The 24190-nt window shown below is 49.5% G+C and overlaps 1 protein-coding gene across 2 annotated transcripts in view; it reads right to left on the bottom strand.

The window, feature by feature from the left end:
* The window catches only part of BAZ1B (bromodomain adjacent to zinc finger domain 1B), a 110325-nt gene that overhangs the window by 33611 nt on the left and 52524 nt on the right, over positions 1–24190 (bottom strand). For both annotated transcript variants that reach the window (XM_014571765.3, XM_006119603.4), the window contains exons 8-12: positions 17546–17684; positions 16127–16260; positions 14457–14568; positions 4265–4363; positions 1240–1417 (exon numbers count right to left, since the gene is read on the bottom strand). In XM_014571765.3, the coding sequence (XP_014427251.2) occupies positions 1240–1417; positions 4265–4363; positions 14457–14568; positions 16127–16260; positions 17546–17684 (662 nt within the window). The remainder of the gene's footprint in view (positions 1–1239; positions 1418–4264; positions 4364–14456; positions 14569–16126; positions 16261–17545; positions 17685–24190) is intronic.

Below are 24190 nucleotides of genomic sequence, written 5' to 3'. Positions count from 1 at the left end.
TAGCCGGTAGGCACTTCTGCTGACTCCACACTGTGCCCGGGTGCCAGCTTTGAAATGTACAAGAGTCCCCATTCTCGTACATTTCAAAGTGGCAGCGCAGCATGGAACCTGGGGTCAGCGGGGGACTCAGGCTCCATGCTGTGCTGTGAATGTGAAATGTGGCAGAGCCCGGGATCAGCTGGGGAGTCCCTAGCTGACCCCGAGTTCCACAGTGCCACATTGAAACACTGAGGTGGTGTTTCAAAGGGGCCGCGCCACACAGCTGAGCCCAGGCTCAGCTGTGTGGTGCAGCCCCTTTGAAGTACCTCCTCCCCGCCCCTTTGCTGCCTCTATCTGATAGAAGCAGTAAGGGAGGGGGGAAATCCACTAGTCGACTGACTATCCAGTAAGCTTTTGCTTATCGGATAGTCGACTAGTCCTTAACACCCTTAGTACTGGCACGTCGTGGTAAAATGTCAGGACAGGAAGGCCAAAAGAATTGAAAACTGCCAATTTAGGAACAGCCTTCAAGCTTGGAACAGTTTTCAATTGTTTTGGCCATCCTGCAATAACATTTCATCACAAAACCTGCCAATAGTAATAGAAAAGTTAAAATCATTGTTGAAAATTCCCCTATAAGACCACAGCCAACTTATTAAAAACAAATTCAACATTGTAGGGAATTGGCTATTCAATAGTTTTGCTCAAACTTAAGATGACCCTTATGCTGAGATACGTCCAATTCTTATCTGGATGTTGGTGACACATTTAGCAATACCACTGTGCAAATGAAACACACAAAAGGGAAAGTCACAGCTCTAGAAATTCACTTATATGTTCCATGGAATGCGTAAGAGCAGGAACCCATAATGGCTACAAGCCCTGGTGTGCCAGAACTTTGTCCTAGTTTTTTCAACTTAAGAGATGCTATATGACAGAGGTGTGTCTGCCCCGAGGCTCAGGGCTCCCTCTAACAAGCATTGGGAAGCCCGTGCTGGCACTCCAGCCTCTCCCCCCTGGGGCTGGAGCACACAAAATCTACTAGTCTGGGCTCTCCTAGGCTCTGGCGTGTGAGGGGAATTTACGAAGTGTCTTTCTCCTTTTCAGTCAGGGACCACGAGTGAGGATTTCTTTTTTTCCTTTTGCTTCTCACTTGTGTGTGGCTCCCAACTGATTTTTCTGTGGGTCAGCGGCCCCCAATCCAAAAAGGTTCCCCATCCCTGCTGTATGAGCATAAGTTCAGTTTCTGTGTCCCCTCACCCGGGCTTCAAACTCTGCAGTCTCATCAACATATCCCAGCCCTCCTTTCTGTAGCCGAGTCGCCACCTCAATGAGATCACTACGGAGAAAGCTGAGCAGCTCCTGATTGCCATCACAGGACTTCAGGCCCAGGTTTTGTTTCCGAGCCAAGTGGATAGAATGAGCGAGGTCCTGATACCTGGAGAAGACAGGAGACCACCTTTTGAACACATGCAGGCTGCAACACAGAATGCAGTCTAATGGTTGGAGGAAGCAGCAGTGGTCCAAATGCAATCTGTACACTCTATCAGCTAAAGGTGTACAGAACTAGCAGTTTTCAATAGCATGCTGTATCCGGGCTTCTGCGGAACAGTACCTTTATTTCCAGCTGTGACTGGAACAGTTTAAGAGCTGATCATTAGGGCCCTACCAAATTCACGGTCCATTTATGTCAATTTCATGGTCACAAGATCCTAAACATTGTAAATTTCACAATTTCAGATATATACATATCTGAAATTTCACTGTTACTAACTGTAAAGGTCCTGACCCAAAAAGGAATTGTGGGGAGGGGTCACAATGTTATGGGGAGGGGCTGTAGTACTGCAACTCTTACTTTTGGCTGCTGCTGGCAGCAGTGCTACCATCAGAGCTGAATGGCCACAGAACAGCAGCTGCTGGCCAGGAGCCTAGCTCAAAGCAGAGCCACTGCCAGCAGCAGGGTAATGGCACCCTTATGTCTGCACTGCTGCTGGCAGGGCACTACTCCAGACCAGGGCATACAGTCAATGGCCACAGCTCTTACTTCTCTCCGTAATATTGCCACTCGCCTATTCTGCCCTCCATCTCCCCCTTAAAATAACCTTGAGAGTGACCTGCTGGTACTCCCTTTTCAATCAGGGTCCTCAATTTGAGAAACACTGGTATCCCCCTGTGAAATTTGCATACGGTAAAAGCACACAAGACTAGATTTTCCAGGGGGAAGACCAGATGTCATGGTTCTTGTGACGGATCCCCCCACCCCCAATACTTTATGAAATGGACTTATGGACATGAATATACGTAACTCTAAGGTGCTTTGAACAAATTATTTCCTGTAACCTATCAATCCTCATGTCATGATCCGCAAGCACTGTTTATCTTACTTTGAGATATGTATCAAATTTTACACGTGTGTGTGTAAAATTAGACATATGGAGTAGAATACTTTGTGGGTTTTGAATGTGTGAATCAGAGACATCAAACGTGTTACCCTCAATGTCTTGATGGGCAACTATTAAACAATCTCTTTTGTCCTTAAGTCTCAGTAGTGGTTGGTGGGGAGTGGCCTCAATTCTTTAAAAAAAATAGGAAAGCAGAAGCCTTGGTCTTTTGGCTGGGCTGCACCTAAAGGAAGGAGCCGAAGATCTCAGGTTGGATCTAACCAGGTTGGAGAGCCCTGGTTTGGAAGGGCAGCTAGAAAAGAGGTTTTAGGGTGAGTTTATAAATTTATGCTGCGGATTTCAGTGTTAGAATTAGCTAAGCATTTTTTGTTACTTTTGATTTGTAATCTACTTTGCTCTGCCTGTTCTCACTTTGGCTACGTCTAGACTGCAAGCCTTTTTTGAAAGATACTTTCGAAAAAGCCTCTTTTGAAAAAGAGCGTCTAGACTACAACCGGTACTTTGGAAAAAGCAAGGCGCTTTTTCTAAAGAGCACCCAGGAAGTCTGGATGCTCTCTTTCGAAAAAACAGTTTGCATTACATAGTGCCTTTTTTCAAAAGAGTACTTGCGAAAAAAGGCGTTATTCCTCGTAAAACAAGGTTTTCCGCAATTGAAAAAACTGCCGCGTTCTTTCGATTTACTTTCGAAAGAACCCAGCAGCAGTCTAGACCAGTGATCCCCAACGTTTTGGGGCTGCCGGCTGCCTGGGGGCGGGGCCTCTCATGCGCCGCACGTACGGGGGCGGGGCCGCTCATGGTCCACATGCGTGGGGGTGGGTCCAAGCATGCGCCGCACACGCGGGGCCGGCACTGGCATGTGCCGCGACCCCGGGCAGTGGCTGCCCAGGCGCCACTTGCACGGGGCCGGCACCGGCATGTGCCGCGACCCTGGGGCAGGGGCCGCCCATGCACCCGGGGCCGGCACCGGCATGTGCCGCGACCCTGGGGCAGGGGCCGCCCATGCACCCGGGGCTGGCACCGGCATGTGCCGCGACCCTGGGGCAGGGGCCACCCATGGGCCCGGGGCTGGCACATGCCACACGCCCTGGGGCAGGGCCAGCCCACATTGCTCCGTGGGCACACATAAATGGCCCGGTGGGCGCCATGGCGCCCGCGGGCACCGCATTGCGGACCACTGGTCTAGACACAGGGGAAGTTTTCGAAAAAAGGCCACTTTTTCCAAAAAACTCTGCAGTCTAGACACACCTTTTACTACCACTTAAATCCTACTGCTTGTACTTTAGAAAAGAAGTGATTTTCTATCCAACCCAGCGTTAATAATTATTACCTGGGGGAGCAATCAGTGTGTACATTCCCCCTTTCATTGTTAAAGGTGGCTTACATAATTCTTCGGAGTTTGATCCTATTTGGGGATGGGCCCTAAACTGCACTCTCCTTGGACCTGAAGAGGTTCAGTGTCTGAACTGCTTCTCAGTGGGGCAGGGATCTCTAATTGGGGCCTCGGCTGGGGGAGACAAGTGGAGCTGGCCCAGCAGGACCGAGCTGTGAGAAGGCCCAGAGAGCAGAAAGGAAAGTGGCAGTGGCCGTGTTACCACTCTAGGAGGCACCCCCACAGGGTCTTCTGTGATTGCACCCAGTCACAGTCTGTGACGTGTTTTTCATGGCTGTAGATTTGGTAGGGCCCTACTAAAAGGTGTCTGAGTGGCTCAGACTTTTGCTGATGGAGAACTTGCAATATGCTCCTGAAAAGAAAATCAGCCACACTTCCCACCTCCTTCCTTTATATGCACGTGATCAAGCTTAAGTCTGTGCATCCATGCCAGTAGCAGGATAGTTTACATTGAATAGGCAAGGTGTATGCCAAGTAAGAATAGAGGCCTAACCTTTTCTGTAGCCGCTCCTTTAGCTGGCTCTCCCTTATTCCCTGGGGATGCAAACAATCCAGCAGCTCATCCAGCTCCTTCTGACTATCACAGAGAAACCTGGAAGACACAACAAGCATTGACACCAGCTCTGCTGCAGTCACAGATAGAACCCCCTCTGAGATGGCCAGTCCAGCTCCCTGCCTTACAAGTTTGTGAACTAAGCTCAATTCCCACCAGGCAAATCATTCAAGTTGTACTACTGTGGCACAGAGGTCCAAAGTTGCACCCATTTGCTAGGACTTGGATGCAGCTAAATCAGGTGTGGAGGGGAAAGAAGACTGTCAAGGAGTGTGACGGGTCGCGAGCAACCCACACGTGAGAGCGGGGGGAAGGGCCGGAGGAGGCGGCGGCCCCAGCGGAGGTGCCAAGATGCTGCAGTTTTGCGGGGAGCAGGCGGCGGTGGCAGGGCCTTCCCCCGCGCCTGTGCAGCCAAGCGGCAGCTGGCCCCGCCTCCTGCGTACGTCTGTGTGAGGCGGGCATGAGGATTGGCGGGCAGGGGGAGGTGGGGGAGCCCGCCATGCCCCAAAAGGGGCAGGGCCTCGAGGGCACATCAGAGCCAGTGCGCCATTTCAAAAGGGCCCGCCAACAGCAAGAGAGGGGGCAGCCTCCAGGGCCGGCCGCAGGGAAGTCCTGGGCTGTGTGCGGGACGGTGCCGCCCCAAGGGCGGCCAGCAGCCAGGTGCAGCCTCATGGAGGCCCAGGATCCCCGCAGACGCCTCCCACCTTCAGGCCCGGGACCATACGCCGAGCAGAGACATCCACCGAGCCAGACACCAGAACCACGGTAGGCCCCAGGGACCTCCCTGGCAGGGTACAGGAGTGCACGGAGGGGAGGAAGCAGCCCGGGGCGGGGTCTTTCTGGTGCCTGTGGGCAGACGTGTTTAGGGAGCACATCCCACATCTGTCATGCAGGGGACGAGCCGACCCCTGCACTTAGAGCCGTGGGCTGGGACCCAGAGGAGAGGGTGGGCCCGGGTCCCCCTCCCCTCACATCACCTTCAGAGCCGGGGCCACCCAAGTTCCACAAGGGCAAATCCCCCAAGCGATTCAGAACTGGAACACCCCTGTCAGGAGGGAGCGACTACAGGGTTCGTGGATCCCCGGACTCGGCGTAGTGGGGTGATCACGCCCAACGGCGCGGGCCTGGGACCTGATCCGGCTACCGACATCCCAGAGTCGAACGGCGGAGTCCGCCAACCCCCCTGCCAGCCAGCAGGGGGCGATCGCACCCCGAAACCCGTTCACAAGGAGTATCATTTTATTTAAGTAAAACAAAAGTATATTTTTAAGATTAGTCTTTCAAAATTGGCATTTGAATTTACAGTCGTAAGTCTCAAGGGTTAGGTTCATTATAGTCATTTGAGTAAACTGAAAAAAAATCAGTCTGATGTGCTGAAAAGGACTGGTATATTATGTTTGCAATGTCATGATTGATCCACAAATTTTTGATTTCATCCTGGATTCATGGCATAGCCCCTTGTGTGCACAGCCTCATTACTGCAAGACTCACTCCCGCTACAAGCGCAGAGGTTGCTATTCAAGGGCAGCTGGTAACAAATCTGGAAGCTCCTGCAAACCTTATGGGCACAATGGCATTGTGCACCATAAGGGCTCCCTCAACAAAGGATCTCATAGCAAGGCTGGCAGAGTATGACAGCCCACCTCCCTTGCAGACATTATATCTAAGGGACATTGGAATACTATAAAATTACAATTTAAAAAACAGCTTGACTTACTGATCTTTAGTGCCAGCCATTAGATTTCAACTACAGGGAGTCCCCGAGTTACGCGGATCCGACTTATGTCGGATGCGCAGTTACGAACGGGGATTTTCTCGCCCCGGAGGACTGGAGCGGTGGGACGCCTAGTCCCACCGCCCACCTCCTCCGGGACGAGAAAAGCTGCTCCCTGTCTCCCTGGTCTGCTGGGGGAGCCAGCAGACCAGGGAGACGGGGAGCAAAGCGGCAGAAGACCCGGGGCTGGACCCGCGGCGCTTCCAGCTGATCTGGAAGCGCCCCGGGTCCTCCGCGGCTTTGCTCAGCGTCTCCCTGGTCTGCAGACCAGGGAGATGCTGAGCAAAGCCGCGGAGGACCCGGGCCAGACCGCGGCGCTGATCTGGAAGCGCCGCGGTCTGGCCCGGGTCCTCCGCCGCTTTGCTCCGCGTCTCCCTGGTCTGCTGGGGCGGGGGGGACGTAGCTAGTGCCCCCCCCCCAGCAGACCAGGGAGACGTGGAGCAAAGCCTGGGGCCTGTGGTAGAGCAGGTGGGGTGCTGCTGGTTGGTCCCGCAGCACCACTCCTTGGTGCTACTGGACCAACCTGGCAGCACCCCAGCTGCTCTGCCCCAGGAGTCCTGATTCAGCCGCTGCTGATCAGTTTCAGCAGCGGCTGAATCAGGACGCCTGGGGCAGAGCAGCTGGGGTGCTGCTGGGTTGGTCCAGTAGCGCCGTGGAGCAGCCGCACTACTGGACCAATCCAGCAGCACCAGAGCTGCTCTGCCCCAGGTGTCCCCAAGTCAGCCGCTGCTGAAACTGACCAGCGGCTGACTACAGGAAGCCCGAGGCAGAGTTGCTCTGCCCCGGGCTTCCTGGAATCAGCTGCTGATCAGTTTCAACAGCAGCTGACTTGGGGACGCCTGGGGTTCTTAAGTTGAATCTGTATGTAAGTCGGAACTGGTGTCCAGATTCAGCCGCTGTTGAAACTGATCAGTTTCAGCAGCGGCTGAATCTGGATGCCAGTTCCGACTTACATACAGATTCAACTTAAGAACAAACCTACAGTCCCTATCTTGTATGTAACCCGGGGACTGCCTGTATATGTAAGTTGTTCTCTGTACCCAAATGCTTTAGCCATCCTTTATTTTTTAGTACTGCTCCATAACACAGTTGTAGTCAACGAAACGGACTATCCCAGACTCCTTTTATGTTGTGTGTAAATGTAAGATTCACAGGTGAGCCACTAGAAAGGGACTATTAGCTCCTCTTATGATAGACAGTATTTGCAGAGGAGGGTTTTGTTTTGTTTTTTTGGGGGTGTGAGGGGTTGGTTGGTAAAGAAACATTTATTGAATCTAAAATCCAGTCAGGGGGAAGAGGGGAGGGAAGAAGCAAAACAGTTATAGAAAATTATAGTGTGCTGGTTTTAGTGGTTTGACTTACTTTATAAACACAGATTCAGAATAAGTTAGTCCAATAAAACAAATGAAAGGAAAGAATGGCTTTGTATCTTACAGCTACTGTGGTTCAAGATGTTTTACCTACGTGACTTCCATTTATGGCATGCAAAAGACGAGAAACTTTTGACCAACACTGTCTGCTGGGCCATGCCTGTGCCCTGCATGTCCTCATGCTTCACCCACCAAAACACAATGATATATAGGAATGAGCAGCCCTAACTACTTGCGTTCTCTCTCTAGTCTAGACTCCTAGCAGAGATGTACTCTGAAGGAACAGGGGCAGAGGATGCATAATGGGGGTCTACACAAACAAAACATGAAAGAATTACAGTTGCTGTAATTCAGTTGCTTCGTCTATACAGATATTTATGGTGACTAGCTAATGGTTCCCATATTGAACAGAAAAGGTCCCAATTACACCTTTCAAGGATGTAACAATGATTTGAGAAAACGTGGTAATGTCCAGATAGTGGTGGCCAGGTGACCTAGGATTTTGAGGCATTCTCGGACCCTTGTGGTAGACATTGCACGTGCAACCACTACGAGGTTGTGAAGAGCCTCGAATCTGTGCATGGGCAGGGTTGCCCTGGCTGTGACGGCGCTCCTATAAATTCTAGGATTTGGGTAGGGAGGAAGATGGTCTTCTGATAGTTTATATGGAAACCAAGCCAGAGTAGAAGGTTCATAGTGGTCTTGACTAGGTCCTCTGTTTCTAAGAAGGATGAGCCTTTTATGAGAGAGTTGTCCAAGCATGGAAATATTATGACTCCCAGACAACGCAGGGATGCCACCACTACGGCTAGGGTTTTGGAAAAAACTCTGGGAACTGTTGAAAGCTCGAAAGGGAGCACTCGGTATTGGTAGTGTTGAGACCCTACTGTGAATTGTAGACAATGCCTGTGGGTGGGATTAATTGTTATATGAAAATAGGCATCTTGGAGATTGAGCGCCAAAAGCCAATTTCCTTGATTTTGCACTGGAATTATTGTTGCTAGGATCACTATTTTGAATTGTTGGTAAGTGACATTTGTTGAGTCTCCTCAAATCCACAATGGTTCTCCATCCTCCATTCTCTCTCTGCATTAGGAAGTAAGTTGAATAAAACCCTCTCCCTCGGAATGCAGTTGGTACCAGTTCTATGGCACCCATCTGTAGAAGGTGAAGCACCTCTTGTTAGAAGGAGGGACTCATAAGAGGGGTCCCTGAAGAGGGATGGGGTGGGTGAATGGGTAGGAGGAAGGGTGGTGAAGGGGATGGAGTAACCGACTTAGATAAGCTCCAATACCCATTGGTCCAATATTATTTGTGCCCACTGGTATAAAAAGGGTCAGTGGCAGTGGAACTGGAGATGACTGGTTGAATGGTGTGACCACAAGGGGAGCGTCTTGCAGGCTCTCGACTAAACCTTCAAATCTGCTCTTTTGATGTAGAAGGTTGGGATGTTGAGGATTGATGGGGTTTATTTTGGGGTCTGTCGTTGGGGCCTGTGTTTTTGAAAGAAATCATACCTGGATTGTGGTCTATATGGCTCTCTGGGTCCTTGATAGGTGTTGTATCTGGCTCTCTTGAAAGAGGGCATGTACATGCCCAGGTTCCAGAGGGTTGTGCAGGAATCCTTCATGAAATCATAGAATCATAGAGCTGGAAGAGACCTCAGGAAGTCATCAAGTCCAGCCCCCTGCCCAAGGCAGGACCAATTCCAACTAAAGCAACCCAGCCATGCTTTGTCAAGCTGAGACTTAAAAACCTCTAGGGATGGAGATTCCACCACCTCCTTAGGTGCTTCACCACCCTCCTAGTGAAATAGTTTTCCTAATATCCAACCTAGACCTCCCCCATTGTAATTTGAGACCACTGCTCCTTGTTACGCCATTCGTCACTACTGTGAACAGCCTCTCTGTCCTCTTTGGAATCTCCCTTCAGGAAGTTGAAGGCTGCTATCAAATTCCCCCTCACTCTTTTCTTCTTTTCATACTAAACAAAGCCAAATCCCATAGGTCATGTGCTCCAGCCCCCTAAGCATTTTGGTCACCCTCCGCTGGATCCTCTCCAATGCCTCCACATCCTTTCTATACTGGGGAGGCCCAGAACTGGACACAATACTCCAGATGTGGCCTCACCAGAGCCGAATTAAGGGGAATAATCACTTCCCTAGACCTGCTGGCAATGCTCCTCCTAATGCACCCTAATATGCCATTAGCTCTCTTGGCTACAAGGGCACACTGTTGACTCATATCCAGCTTCTCATCCACTGTAATCCCCAGGACCTTTCCTGCAGAACTACTACTAAGCCAGTCGATCCCCAGCCTATAACAATGCTTTGGATTCTTCCATCCCAAGTGCAGGACTCAACACTTGTCCTTGTTGAACCTCATCAGATTTCTTTTGGCCCAATCCTCTAATCTGTCCAGGTCACTCTGGACCCTATCCCTGCCGTCCAGCGTATCTACCTCTGCCCCTAGCTTAGTGTCATCTGTGAACTTGCTGAGGGTGCAATCCATCCCCTCATCCAGGTCTTTATTAATGATGTTGAACAAAACCGGTCCTAGAACAGATCCTTGGGGCACTCCGCTAGAAACAGATAGTCAACCGGACATCGAGCCATTGATCACTACCCGTTGGGCCTGAAAGTCTAGCCAGCTTTCTATCCAATCCATATTCCCTTAACTTGCTGGCAAGAATATTGAGGGAAACCGTATCAAAAGCTTTGGTAAAGTCAAGGTATATCACCTCCACTGACTTTCCCACATCCACAGAGCCAGTTACCTCATCATAGAAGCTGTTCAAATTGGTCAGGCATGACTTGCCCTTCGTGAATCCATGTGACTATTCCTGATCACTTCCCCCTCTTCCAAGTGCTTCAAAATGGATTACTTGAGGATCCCCTCCAGGATTTTTCCAGGGACTGAGGTAAGGCTGACTGGTCTGTAGTTCCCTGGATTGTCCTTCTTCCCTTTTTTAAAGATGGGCACTACATTTGCCTTTTTTCAATCATCAGGGATCTCTCCCGATCTCCAAGAGTTTTCAAAGATAATGGCCAAAGGCTCCTCAATGACATTTGCTAACTCCCTCAGTACCCTCACACGCCTTAAATCTGGGCCCATGGATTTGTGTGGTTAGCTTTTCTAAATAGTTCCTAACTTGTTCTTTCCCCAACAAGGAGTGTCCACCTCCTTCCCATACTGCATTGCCTACTGCATGTATCTGGGAGCTGACCTTGTGAAGACAGAAGCAAGAAAGCATGGAGTACTTCAGCTTTTCCCACATCATCTGTCACTAGGTTACCTCCCTAATCCAGTAAGGGGCCCACACCTTCTCATTGCTAACATGCCTGTAGAAACCTCTCGTTTTCCTTCACATCCCTTGCTAGTTGCAATTCCAATTGCGCTTTTGCCTTCCTGATCACTCCCCTGCATTCTCAAGCAATGTATTTATACTCCTCCCTAGTTACCCGTCTACGTTTCCACTCCTTGTAAGTTTCCTTTTTGTGTTTAAGCTCACCATAGATGTCCCCGGTAAGCCAATCTGGTCGCCTACCATATTTACTTTTCTTGCTCTGCATTGGGATGGTTTCTTCCTGTACCTTCAATAAGGCTTCTTTAAAATACTGCCATCTCTCCTGGACTCCTTTCCCCTTTATGTAAGCATCCCAGGAAATCCCTCCTCAGAGAACTGATGAGAAGGAGTCAAAGTTTGCTTATCTGAAGTCTAGGGTGTGTATTTTGCTACTCTCTTTTCTTCCTTTGGTCAGGATCCTGAAATCTACCATCTCATGATCACTGTTTCCCAGGTTGTCACCTACCTCTATTTTCCCCTACTAGTTCCTCCCTGTTTGTGAGCAGAAGGACAAGCTGTGCATGACCTCTGGTTGGTTCCTTCAGCACTTGTACCAAGAAGTTGTCCCCAACATTCTCCTAAAACTTCCTGGATTGTCTGTGTACTGCTGTATTGGTCTCCCAACAGTTGTCAGGGTGATTAAAGTCCCCCATAAGAACCAGAGCCTGCGATCTGGAAGCTTCTCTCAGTTGTCCAAAGAAAGCCTCACCTACCTCATCCACTTGATCCGGCAGTCTATAGACACACCAACCACAACATCACCTCTGTTTTTGCATCAAACACATTGGTTTTCTCGAAGGAGAGATCCTCGACTTTTTGCTGCAGGTCCCCGATGCTTGAAGCCATGATTTCCTCTATCACAATAGTCGAGGCTGTGACGCGGACAGCAGAGTCGGCCACATCCATTGCGGATTGTAATGCCGCACGGGAGATTGTATGCTCTTTCTGCATGATGTTGAGGAGGACCGACTTCTTATGCTCAGGCAGAAATTGTACGAGCTCCTGCAACTTGGAATAACTGGAGTAATTGTAAGTGTCAGCATCGCAGTGTAATTTGCTGCTCAAAGGATCAAGGTGGCTGAAGAGTACACCTTGCATCCCATGATGTCCATTCTTTTGTGATCCTTGTCCTGTGACAGACCTCATATTAGGTTGTCTCGCTTTGTGTCTGACAGTCAACCACTAGGAAATTTGGGGGAGGATGGGTAAAGTAGTCCTCCATGCCTCTCAGTGTAATAAAATATTTGTGGTCAGCCCTCTTATTCGTGAGTGTGATGCACACCAGAGTTTGCCAGATGTTTTTGGCAGGGTCCATAATGGCCTCATCCATGTGGAGGGCAATCCTGGAGGATTTAAGGTTCGCAAGAGGCGGTATTCTTTCTCCTGGTCCTTCTGCAGGTCCCATTCCTGCACTAGGGCAACCCTTTAAAAAAGTTCTTGAAACTTTTTAGAATTATCAGGTGGAGGTGGAGTGGTAGAGATAACTGCCTCATCCAGTGAGGAGGAAGAATTGCGTAGGAGGGGCCCATCTTCCCCGTCGGACAGGGAGTCCTCAATATCAGTTTGGATAGGCTTGAGGGAATTCGGTGTTACAGCGGATGATGTGGGTTGGGGAGAGAAGGGTGGTCCTCTGGATGCTGTTCAGAGAGCCATGTGGTGGCCCTTATGATAAGATTGTGAGTCCCATGGATGCCATTGCCTGGGATAAGGGGTCAGCGGGTATGGGTAGTGGTGTGTATAAAACACCGACAGCGGAGGTGGATAGGCACGTGTGGCAAGACCAGACTCCCAAGGTGGATATCTCTGAGTAGGGCTGGAGTGCTGGGATGAGAAGCAGTTGCATGGTCCGGTGCCCGCTTTGCTATGGGAGATTGGTGGAGCCAGTTATTTATGAGAGTGCACAGACTGTATCGAAGAGCATGGAGATGGTGGAGCTGAAATAGGACAGCTCGTCAGAGGAGACCGGTGCCTCAGGTTAAGGACTATTCACAGAAGTTAGACATGCACAAGTCCATGGGTCTATATCTAATGTACCAGAGAGTTGGCTGATGTGATTGCAGAGTGATTGGCAATTATCTCTGAAAATTTGTAGTGACTGAGGGACGTCCTAGATGATTGGAAAAAGGCAAAACTCATGCCCATCTTTAAAAAAGAATCCGGGAAGCTACAAAGCAGTCAGCCTTATCTCAGTCTCTGGAAAAATAATGGAGTTAGTCCTCCAGGAAACCATTTTGAAACACTTAAGACAAGAGGAAAATGATCAAGAACCAGCAACATGGATTCACCAAGGGCAAGTCATGCTTGACCAATCTAATTGCCTTCTATGATGCAATAACTGGCTCTGTGGATATGGGGAAAGTGGTGGATGTGATATATCTTGACGTCAGCAAAGCTTTAGATAGTCTCCCACAGTATTCTTGCCTGCAAGTTAAAGTAGTATGGCCTGGATCGGGGTGGGCCTCCACAAGGCCTCATATGGCCCAGCAAACCCCCCTCCCCGCCTCCAGGCCAATCGGGGGGGAGGGGGGAATTGTGCAATATCTCCTCCCACCATGCAAGGAATGTGCCAGTGCTTCTAAGCACCACATGCTCTTTGCAGACCGGGATAGAGTAGGAGGAGATTTCACGCACTCCCCTCACCCCCAGGCCAATCAGGGCTTGTGGACGGAGGAGAAGCACATGAAGTCTCCTCCCTCACTGCAAGAGGTTCAGCAGTTAAAGTCAACTGCCAGCTGCTATCACCAAGAGGGAACTAACAGGCAGTTAGGGCTATGCTGCTCTATTTGCCATCACTTGAAGGAGGATGGATGAGCACAAGAAAATGGAGGCCTGACCCAAAGATTACTGTTGGTCAAAAGATTTCCCTCACATGCCCCATAAGTGAGATCCACACAGACAATGAAAATTTAAGAGAGGTCTCTGCTCAAACAAGGTCATGCACATGTTATTAAAGACAAAATTAGTACCATGAGTAGACAAATACATTTTTAATAAACCAGAATAAATAAGTGTTTTGGCTGCTGTACCAAGAATAAGAATCCACATTTTTCTGATTTTTTTTAATCTATTTAAGTCAGACTTTTTTAAATCCAATGATTTAAAAATCACTATCTTGGCCAAATCTGACATTCTTGCAATAGCAAGTCAATGTTTACTACCTCTTGTCTCTATTACCCATAATTACTAGCATCACATGTTATACTTCCAAACTACAGGATTGGGAGGCTATCAAATGAATTCAGCAACTGAACAGGACAATTGAAAAAGGAATAGCTGAAATCAGATGGATATTACCACAAAGGGACCATCACACAGAGAGAAGAGTAAAAGCATTTGTTCAAACTATAATATTAATGGATACTTCTATTGTGTCTAACTTCACTACAGAACCACAATAGAGTGATAAAACAAAACTGAATGATCACCTCTTAAAGATGTTTGTTTAGCTTTCCACATTTCATTTTTTTTCCCCACTGGAAATCTAGAGCTCTCTTTTACACCACATAAAACACCAAAGTGGACGTCTCTCTTATAAAGTTCAGATACATCATTTCTGGGACCACAATAAATATTTCACCAAATTTTACAGAAGCCAATTGTCTGGTGGTGAGCAAAGCACATTAGCCATGAGAAAGCATATTACCATAAGTTCTGTCCCTGTTTGGGTACAGTGGTCTCTACTGGAATGTCTGAAACATGCATGGCTCTATGATGAGTGTTCACTCTGCCACTTCCAGCCACGTTCTTTCGCTTATCTGTAAAAATCCACACAAAATTAAAATGCAAAGGTATACTAGCTATTTAAATTAGTTATATCAGACTGCTGCTGGGTTTGTAAGACAGCAAAGGAGGCAAAAAATGTTCAGTAAGCCTTTTCACATTTTACCAGGAGGCTTACAATTTGCTTTCCATAAAGAAAGCAAATCAACAGTGAATATGCTTCAGTTACTATCCTAGTATTTACAAAGATATCACTATGGCACTAAGACACTATACAAGAAAGGGACATTAGAAACAACACCTATTAAAATTTTACAAAAGGTTCTTTTCTCACTGTACGTTGAGCAGATACTTTATCTAGTGCCTGCACATACAAATACATTCCAGCTTTATCATGTACAACTCTCAGTCTGAACTTCAGTGTATAATTATTGTGAAATAAAAGGTCAGAGAATGTTTATGCCCAAATATCTAATCATTAAGTATGTGATATGAAAATATATTCACCAATTCCATCAGTCCTTGCCTGTATACTTTATTGGTGAAATAATCAGCTAAACCATTTTGTCGTTTCCTTCCCTTCTCAACCGAAGTTCTCTTAGGAAATGCTCTCTTCCTAGCCTTGTGAATTCACAACAGGTCTAAGCATTCATGCTGCACATAGTTAAATATTTGCTAAAAAAGGAATTATACCTTTATATATCTCTTCTCAAAGTGTCTACACATAGCTTTGTAAGCTTAGGGCCAGAGGGATTCAAGTCAAACTGACGCATGTCAGGGAACCCTGGGCTGAAGCATCAACACAGTTATGGATTTTCTGATTTGTGCCCAAATCTAGGGCTCTGGCATCCACACTGCAATGCACAGACCCAAGTGCCACACACTAACTCTGGGGTTCCCAAGCTTCATTGCACTGCAAGCTCCTTTTGAAAACAAATTACTTCGATCACTACCCCACGTGAGAGGTCCAAAGCCTGAGCCCCACTACTCTAGGCGGGGGTGGTGGTGGCAAAGCTGAAACTCAAGGGCTTCAGCCCCAGGCAGGAAGCCTGTAACCTAAGCCTCAATGAGCCCAGGCTTATTGGTTAACCATTTGCATATTTACACAATCACCTCCGTAGTTCCTATTGACTTATTCCTGATGCCACCTGGAGTAAAAAAATTAAGTTGCTCCTGCTGTCAGTTCTGAAAACCTTGGGTAACAATCAGCCTGATGTGAGTGGAACAGAGAACTGCTGAAGGTATTATAAAGAATTTGAGAAAACTTAACCAAAGTCAAGAATTAGTGGGTTGGACATGAGCCATCCAACTGGCACAAGAGTTAGAGGAAGTGACGATGAATCATGGCTCTTCCTCAGATGTGAGTACAAGGCACATTCGCAATCCTTGACACTGCTATTCAAGAGACTCCAATCTCATTCACAAGACTCGGGTACAGTTACAGTGAGATCTACACTACACTCTCCAAGGACAGCACATTTACTAATCTGTCATATGGCCGTCCATTTGCCAAATCATCCATAACCCAAGTTAGTAATAACGAGGATCCATTAGTAGCAAAAACAATACACAAGAGAAGTTAGCTCATCTTACCCATTGGGTAGTAGTCATCATCATCATCAGCCTCCTCCTTCTGGCAGCAAGGGATGAATCTGTAGTCTATACTGTCATGTACCCAGCCCTTCTCAATGAACAAGCCAGGAACCTCATCTGAGAACAGCCAATATCTGTAAAGAGCACAGACATTACTGCAGGGACCACAAGAGACAAGGGATATGAGGAAAAATACACACACACACACACACACACACACACACGAAGAGAGAACCCATGTATACATGGCATTTAAATGTCTGCATGCATTTATATATGCAACACAATCGCAGCACGGGCAATAAGAGATTCTCCTACATCTTTTTTTAAAGGGGTCTACCAAACACCAAGTCTGAATGAGAGAAGGATTACAGTAGTAACTATCTTCCAGATTATAGCCAGCAATTTGATAATGTTAGCCAACTTTTTTTTTCAACTACTGGGTCAGACCACAAAGCCAATCAGGAGATGAGGTAATTAAAGTGGCATTGCAATCTAAAGCAGGGGTGGGCAATAATTTTTGCGTGGGGACCACTTCAAAAATGTTTGAAGTAGCCCTGGGCCACCCCAGAAGGGGCTACCCACCCCCAGAGCATGATTGGTCTGGGGTGGGAAAGCCCCTTTGCCCCCCCTTCCCACTAGGCACCCATGCCCTGGAAGAGGCTTGACACGCTCCCCCACTCCCAGGCCAATCAGGACCTGGGAGCAGGGGAGCACAGGAAGCCTCCTCCCGCCCTGTGAGGAGCCTGTGGCACTTTGAAGAGCCGCAAGCTCCTCACAGGGCCGGGGCAGGGCAAAGGAAGCTTCACACAGCTGCCCTGTCCCCAGACCCTGATTGGCCTGGGGACGGAAGAGCAGCAGGGCCTCCACAGGCCAGATCCAGTTGCTTGGTGGGCCGGATCTGGCCTGTGGAGGCCCTTCTGCCCACCCCTGATCTAAAACAAAGAAAACTTGTTCGCTTGCTCCCTGCACACACTTACTTTTCAAGGAGACGTATTCCTTGTCAAAACACAAATCAATTACAGGAGGTTATCACTGACATTTTACTTTTAGTTTATTGTAAATATGGGAAAAGGAGTCATCACAAAAGTTTGACTTAGAATAAAGGGTTGCCAGTCTGAATAGACTGAGAAGTACAAGGTTAGTGTGAGTCATGCATCCTTCCTACAGAGATGCAGGTTCCCCCAGCCTACATCAGTTTGGAAATACTCTCATCTCTATTGTCATTTAGCAGCAGGCTGCGCCTGAAGTTCTTGATGCACAGTAATGCACTGCATACTGGTACAAGAGATTTCAAATACACAAAACAATGATTTGTTACATTCTACTTCAACAGAAAGGAAGCGAGCACCCAATAGGACCTTTAGCAGTACAAGAGATACTATTAGGACAGGAAAGCTTTAAGGTTAGTTCTTCTACCTGTTGTGGTTACGATCAGTTCCTATTGGCGTCCTGCGCATCACCAGCTTAGCTTTGGCAATCCCATCTTGGAAAGCCTTTTCAGCTGCAGCTTTATGCTTCCGGATTCTCTCCTCTTCTGCTTCTTTCTCCAGTTTTACTGCAGGAATTACCACATTAAAAGAAAACTACTGTAATCAGATTTGCTGGATACTGCAATTTTGTATACAGATTATTTTCCATTTTGCTGATTAGTTAAAGAAAGAAGATTAATTTACTGGTAAAAGAACGGTTACTTACCTGTAACTGTTGTTCTTCGAGATGTGTTGCTCATGTCCATTCAATTCCCCCCTTACCTCCTCTTCGTCAGAGCGTCTGGCAAGAAGGAACTGAGGTGGGGGAGCGCCTGCAGGGGTACTTATACCCCGCTATGGCGGCACCACTCCAGGGGGCGCCCTGTCGGCGCTAAGGGTACCACTAGCAAAAAAGCTCCGGAAGACGTGGTGCGCACACCTAATTCGAATGGACATGAGCAACGCATCTTGAACAACAGTTACAGGTAAGTAACCGTTCTTGATTAATTTACTGGTAAAAATCGGAGTTTTTTTGCTAGTGGTACCCTTAGCGCCGACAGGGCGCCCCCTGGAGTGGCGCCGCCATAGCGGGGTATAAGTACCCCTGCAGGCGCTCCCCCACCTCAGTTCCTTCTTGCCAGACGCTCCGACGAAGAGGAGGTAAGGGGGGAATTGAATGGACATGAGCAACACATCTCGAAGAACAACAGTTACAGGTAAGTAACCGTTCTTTTCTTCGAGTGGTTGCTCATATCCATTCGAATTAGGTGACTTCCGAGCCAACCCCACTTCAAGGAGGAGGGGTCGGAGCACTCAAAGAGAAGTCCACGAAAGTTGAACAACCAAACAAATTTATTCAACTAAGCGAACACAGAAAAACTGTAGAAAAGTGCAATGTGGTACAGATAAAACAAACATTTACAATAGAGAGCTGAGGACCACAGATCCCAACCCTGCACAGCAGGCTAGGGAGGATGCCAGCGCATAGTGCGCTGTAAAGGTATGGAGCGACGACCACGTGGCGGCCCTGCAGATTCCAGTGATTGGAACCTGCGCCCCAAAAACTACAGAGGATGCCTGCACCCTGGTGGAATGTGCTGTAACTCGGAGCGGGACCTTCCCAGCCAAGGCATAACACTCCCTGATACACCCTGCGACGCAATTGGACAACCTCTGGGTCGATATGGGGAGCCCTTTCATTCTGTCAGCGACAGCAATAAATAAGGGTTTGGTCCTATCAATATAAAAAGCTAGCGCACATCTAGCATCCAGGTAATGGAGCACTTGCTCCTTAGGGGAGGCATGGGGCTTTGGAAAGAAAACCGGGAGGTAAATTTCTTGGGAAAGGTGACACCACCTTGGGGAGAAAGGCCAGATGAGGGTGGAGCCTCACATTACTGTCTAAGAACACTAGGTAGGGCGGGTTTACAGTTAACACCCTCAGCTTGGAGACCCTGCAAGCCGACGTAATGGCCACAACGAACGCAACCTTCATAGAGAAGTGCTTCAAAGAACAAGTGGCCAGCAGCTCAAAGGGGGGGATGGGGGAGACAAGTCTAGACAACACAAGGTTATGGTCCCAAGCGGGGAGAGGGGGTCTAACCGAGGGGTACAACTTGTCCAAACCCTTAAGGAACTTTTTGACCACAGGATCAGAAAACAGAGAGACTCCTGCCAACATGGAAGGCGGAGAGAGATGCCACATGGACTTGGATAGAGGAGGCAGAGAGGCCACCGGACCCAAGTTCAAAAAGGTAGTCCAGAACGGATGGGACAGGTGCACAGGATGGGTGCCAGGGTGGGAGGCTAGTGCACAACTCTCTAGCAGCCCATCAAAACTGGTGCTTGGGCTGCTGAAAGGGGCCTTAACTAACCCCACGGGGGTTGTCCCCTCTCGGGCAGTGTCAACAACCCCTTGCGGACGACGGGCCCGCAGACGCCCCTGCACCCCCACGGGGGGCACGAGGAAAGCGTCTCCAGTAATCCCCACGGGGGACCTGGGACTTCCCCTGCTGTCTATAGGGAAGCTGACAACGCTGAGGGGCCGGCGTGTGGATTCCCAAGGACCGGAGAGTAGATCTCGTGCCCTTAAGCATATGGAGCCTGGAGTCAGTGTGCTCCGAAAACAACGCTTTGCCACCAAAAGGCAGTCCTGAATTGTGGTTTGGACATCCAGAGATATTCCAGACACCTGCAGCCAGGCACAACGGTGCATAACTACACCCGACGCCATGGTACGGGCTGCAGAGTCAACAGCATCCAGAGAAGCCTGAAGGGCCGTGTGGGCGATGGTTCTGCCCTCTGAGGTCATGGCCGCAAACTCCTGACGGGCCTCGGCAGGGAGCCTGTCAAACTTATCCACTGCCTGCTATGTATAAGCATATCGACTCAGCATTGCTTGCTGGTTAGCAATGCGGAGCTGCACCGAGGCTTGCGGCCCTGTAGCAGCATCTGTAGTAACAGATCTCTGGGGCGAAGGAGGGGGTCGTGACAGCGATGCTGACAGTTGAGCTCAGTGCCCCGAGACGCCGGACACCACAGAGGAGGGCACAGGCCCCTGCCACTGGTGGTATGCCCACGGCATCCAGAATGGCCATTGTGGTTGAGGCGGCCAAGTCTGCTGCACAAGCGAACGATCACGCTGGTGCCGGGAACAGGATCTATGATGAGAGGAAGCTTCCGAGGACTCTGACCTGAACAAGGCCGCATCAGAATCTGATGAGTAGTCAGACTCAGGCCAGGGAGGCGCAGATGACGAATGCCCTGCCACCAACAGGGGGGCAAACCTGGCCATAGACTCGGGTTTGCTTGCGTGCGTGCAATGAGGGCATGCCGGCGCCGGGAAGACAGGTCCCGGTGCCAGTTGCGGAGCCTGTTGCGGTACTGGGAGGACAGGTCCCGGCGCCGGGAGTGGAGCCGCTGCTGGGAAGACAGGTCCCAGTGCCGGGAATGGAGCCGAAACGATGCATGTCCGTGCTGTCGAAGTCAGTACAGATTGTGGGTGCGGAACCCCCAAAGCCGGCTGTTCTTCTGGCAGCAGCCCCATCGCTGTTCCCGCAGACTCTATTGCAGGCTGGATCGAAGGCGCTAGAGTTGCCGAGACGAAACTTGAAGAAATCGATGTTACCGGCAATGGCGGTACCGGCATGGACCACTGGGCCGATGCCGGTGCCTGTAAAGGTGCCGAAACCTGTATCGGTGCCGAAAAGCCCGGAGCCGGAACTTGCATCAGTGCCGAAGAGCCTGATGTCGAAGGGCCCGGTGCTGAAGACTGGGGCGGCACCCCGGGAAAGCTGCTTAGCGCTGGTACCGATGATGGTGCCATAGACGGTGCCACAAGGCTTGGATGATACAGCACCGGCGCAGCCAAGACGGGGTCTGGAAAAGGTCCCAGCACTGAGGGGGGTCGAGCCCAGTCGAGCGTCGAGTGAAACCTGGCGGCCTGCGTCGAGACCGGCAATGAGATAGAGGCACGCGGTACTGGTCCCACAGGGGAGAGTCCCGCTGCATAAGCGACCGGTGCCAACCGATCACGCTGGTGCGGAGGCAAAACTGGTGCCTCCAGCGTAGGCGACCTCAACCTCTCCGCCTCAACCGATGACAAAGGGGAGGTAGTGAGGTTAATGAGATCTTGTGCTGCCTCAAAAGTGTCTGGCGTGGAGGGATGGTTCAAGGGTAGCTGCCCTGGGCTGGATGGTCATCCCGTTCGCTTACGCCTCACAGTGGTAGTCGAGGACGTGTGCACCGGAGACTCGGCACTGTGGTGTAGGCCCAACTTGGACTTCCGGCTCTGAGACCTACCATGGGACGTTCTTGATCTCTTCGGTGCCGGGGAGTGAGAACGGTGCCGAGCCCTCGCTCCCGAGATGGAGCGTCGCGCATGGACGCCGATGAATGGCACACCACAAAGTGTCCAGTCAGTGCCAGCTGTAAAGCAGCCTCCACAAGGAGAAGTTTTAAACCGGAGTCCCTCTCCCTCTTAGTGTGCTGCTTAAACGACCTGCAGATCTTACAGGCTATGTTAGGTGGCCCTCACCCAGACACTTCAGACAACTATCGTAAGGGTCTCCTTTGGGCATAAACTTTGTGCACACAGCGCACGCCTTAAAGACTTGCGGCCCTGGCATTCCTTACCCCCGAAGGGGGAGAAGAAAAAAAACAAAGAGCTACTAACTAACTTAAACTATTTAGAACTAAGAGAAACAGGAACCATTAACTACTCTAACAGAGAGACATGCTCCAACGATCGTCAACGGCGGTAAGAAGGAACTGAGGTTGGGGAGCACCGGCAGGGGTACTTATGCCCCGCCATGGTGGCGCCACTCCAGAATACGCGGTGAGCATACCTAATTCGAATGGACATGAGCAACCACTCAAAGAAGAACGTCTGTTAATGCATTTCCAAAGTTCAGTTAATTCACACAAAGGCACTCAGTGCACAGTGGACGTGACCACATGAGGAGTTATTGCAGGAGTAGCTAGTAAATATTAGCTATTATGCACTGTGGCAAAGTTCTGGCTGCGCTTGTGAGTCTCGCGTTACTGGGATACTACTAGCCTCAGAGACTTGCTGTGGTCCTATACATAACCCCTTTCTCTTTACAGGAGGCAGGGTCCACTGCTTAGTGAGCCATGATCATCACAGGTTAGTCCATGGTTTTTGGGGTGAAAACCCCTTGATAGTCCTGCTCTCCTTTCTTGGGACAGGCTCTGTGCTGGCATGGGGAGGAGGTCTGGGAGGAATCTGGGCCCACCCACTACTCCGGGTTCCGGCCCAGGGCAGCAGCAGTCAAGGTAGTTTTCCTTCTGACTTGGCAGCTTTTTCCCTGGGCCACTTCTCCAAACAAGTCCCTCTGGTACCTGTTAACCAGCTATCAACACACCCACAGCTTCTTGCCCCTCCAGTTCTCCTCCCAGTTCGTCACTCTTTGTCTTCCCCGCTTCCTAGTCCAGGGGCGGGGGGGCACGCAGGAGAGAGCCCTTTTAAAAAAGCACCACAGGCCATACTTGGCTGCAGGTGTTGACTTGCCTGAGGGAGCATTAATTAGCCCCAGGTGTTTTCCTGCTTTCAGTTTACTGCAGCAGGCTCTAATAATTCACTCTGGAATGAGAAAACCACTTATCCCAGGGGTAGGCAATAACTTTTGATGAGGGGGCCACTTCAAGATTTAGGAAAGTGGTCGAGGGCCACACTCTTCTGTGATATTAATGGAGGAGATGCTGGGTATGGAATGGGAGGTTGGGTGCAGAAGGAAGCTGGGGGTACGGGACTGGAGTGCAGGAGGGAGACAGGATGAAGCAGGCAGTTGTGACCTAGGGCAGGGGACTGAAGTGCAGGGGTTTGGGATGTGACCTAGGGTAGGAGGGGATTGTGATCTGGGGCAGGAGATTGGGGTGCCAGATCTGGAAGGGGGTATGGGTGTAAGGGGGGGAGCAGAGGGTTTGGGGATGTTGAGTGGGGCGGGGAAGAGAGAATTGGGGCAGGAAAGAGCTGGGGTGCCAGAAGCAGGCTGTGGCCAAGAGACTTACTTGTCAGCTACCAAACTAGCCTGCCTGCCTGCAGAGCTTAAAGTGTTTCCCAGCCAGCCAGCTTGCTTGCCTGGCCATGCACTTCATGAATTACTGAGTCCCTCGCCCCTAGGGACTATCAAATAGTTGTGTAACTGCTAAAGTTTGATGACTAGTGAATTACACGCTAACACCCCTACTTTCGAAGGCATGTTAGCTATACTAAAGCTAGCATGGGGGTATGCCTATCCTCACCGCAATCACATCTCCCATTGCAGTGTAAATCTACCCAAGAGGGCTCCTGGCTGATAGCTGCCTCACAAAGTAGGACTTGAACCTATCAGCAAGGAAAATGAGCTGCATGGGATACAAGATTTCATTCCCCCTCTTCTGAGGATTAAAGATGTTGACCCTAAAACTCAAATTGACAACCACTGCAAACACTGGGATGACAGAATTCCTCCTTGTGATTTGTTTTACAGATTTTGGTGATAACATAAGCAGGAACAGGACTGAGAAAGAGCTGGCTGCAGAGAGAACACTTGCCTTGCCACATCTCTCACCTTTGTAAGCAGCAAAGACAGTGAAGTTTTCAGGGATGATGCAAAAGGCAGCTACTTCTCCGGAAACTTGAGTTTAGTTATGGAGAGACTGCTTCAGACAGTGGTGAGACAGCCAAAGGGTGACAGAGTGGCAGATGGGGAATGGGGAGCTGTGCATTATATTTGGCAATAGCATAACGAGCTGCAGAAGCCATAGGACAGACGGGATCTCCAGCATAGAATCTCAAGGGATGAGAACACACAGACAGGGCCTTAACAGACTGTATGATTTGTAGCTGAGTCTCAGCTTGATTTAAAACTATTCTCTTTATGGTAGTGAAGGAAATCTCCACACAAGACCCAGTGCTGCATTTCCCTTATTACACCTCTACTAGATTATCACATAGTTGGGACTGAAATAGAGAAAGTTGTAAAAAAGTGTCATGTATCTACATTGCCAATCCTATTTTGGGTGCTCTCTCTACACCAATCCGACAATGCCCTGCACAGCTCAGGGTTGCCAACTTTGTAATATTCAAACA

This window comes from Pelodiscus sinensis, chromosome 21 (genome assembly GCF_049634645.1).
Source record: "Pelodiscus sinensis isolate JC-2024 chromosome 21, ASM4963464v1, whole genome shotgun sequence".
Classification (NCBI taxonomy): Eukaryota; Metazoa; Chordata; order Testudines; family Trionychidae; genus Pelodiscus; species Pelodiscus sinensis.
The sequence above is the reverse complement of the archived record's forward strand: the minus strand, read 5'-3'. Positions and strand labels throughout refer to the sequence as shown.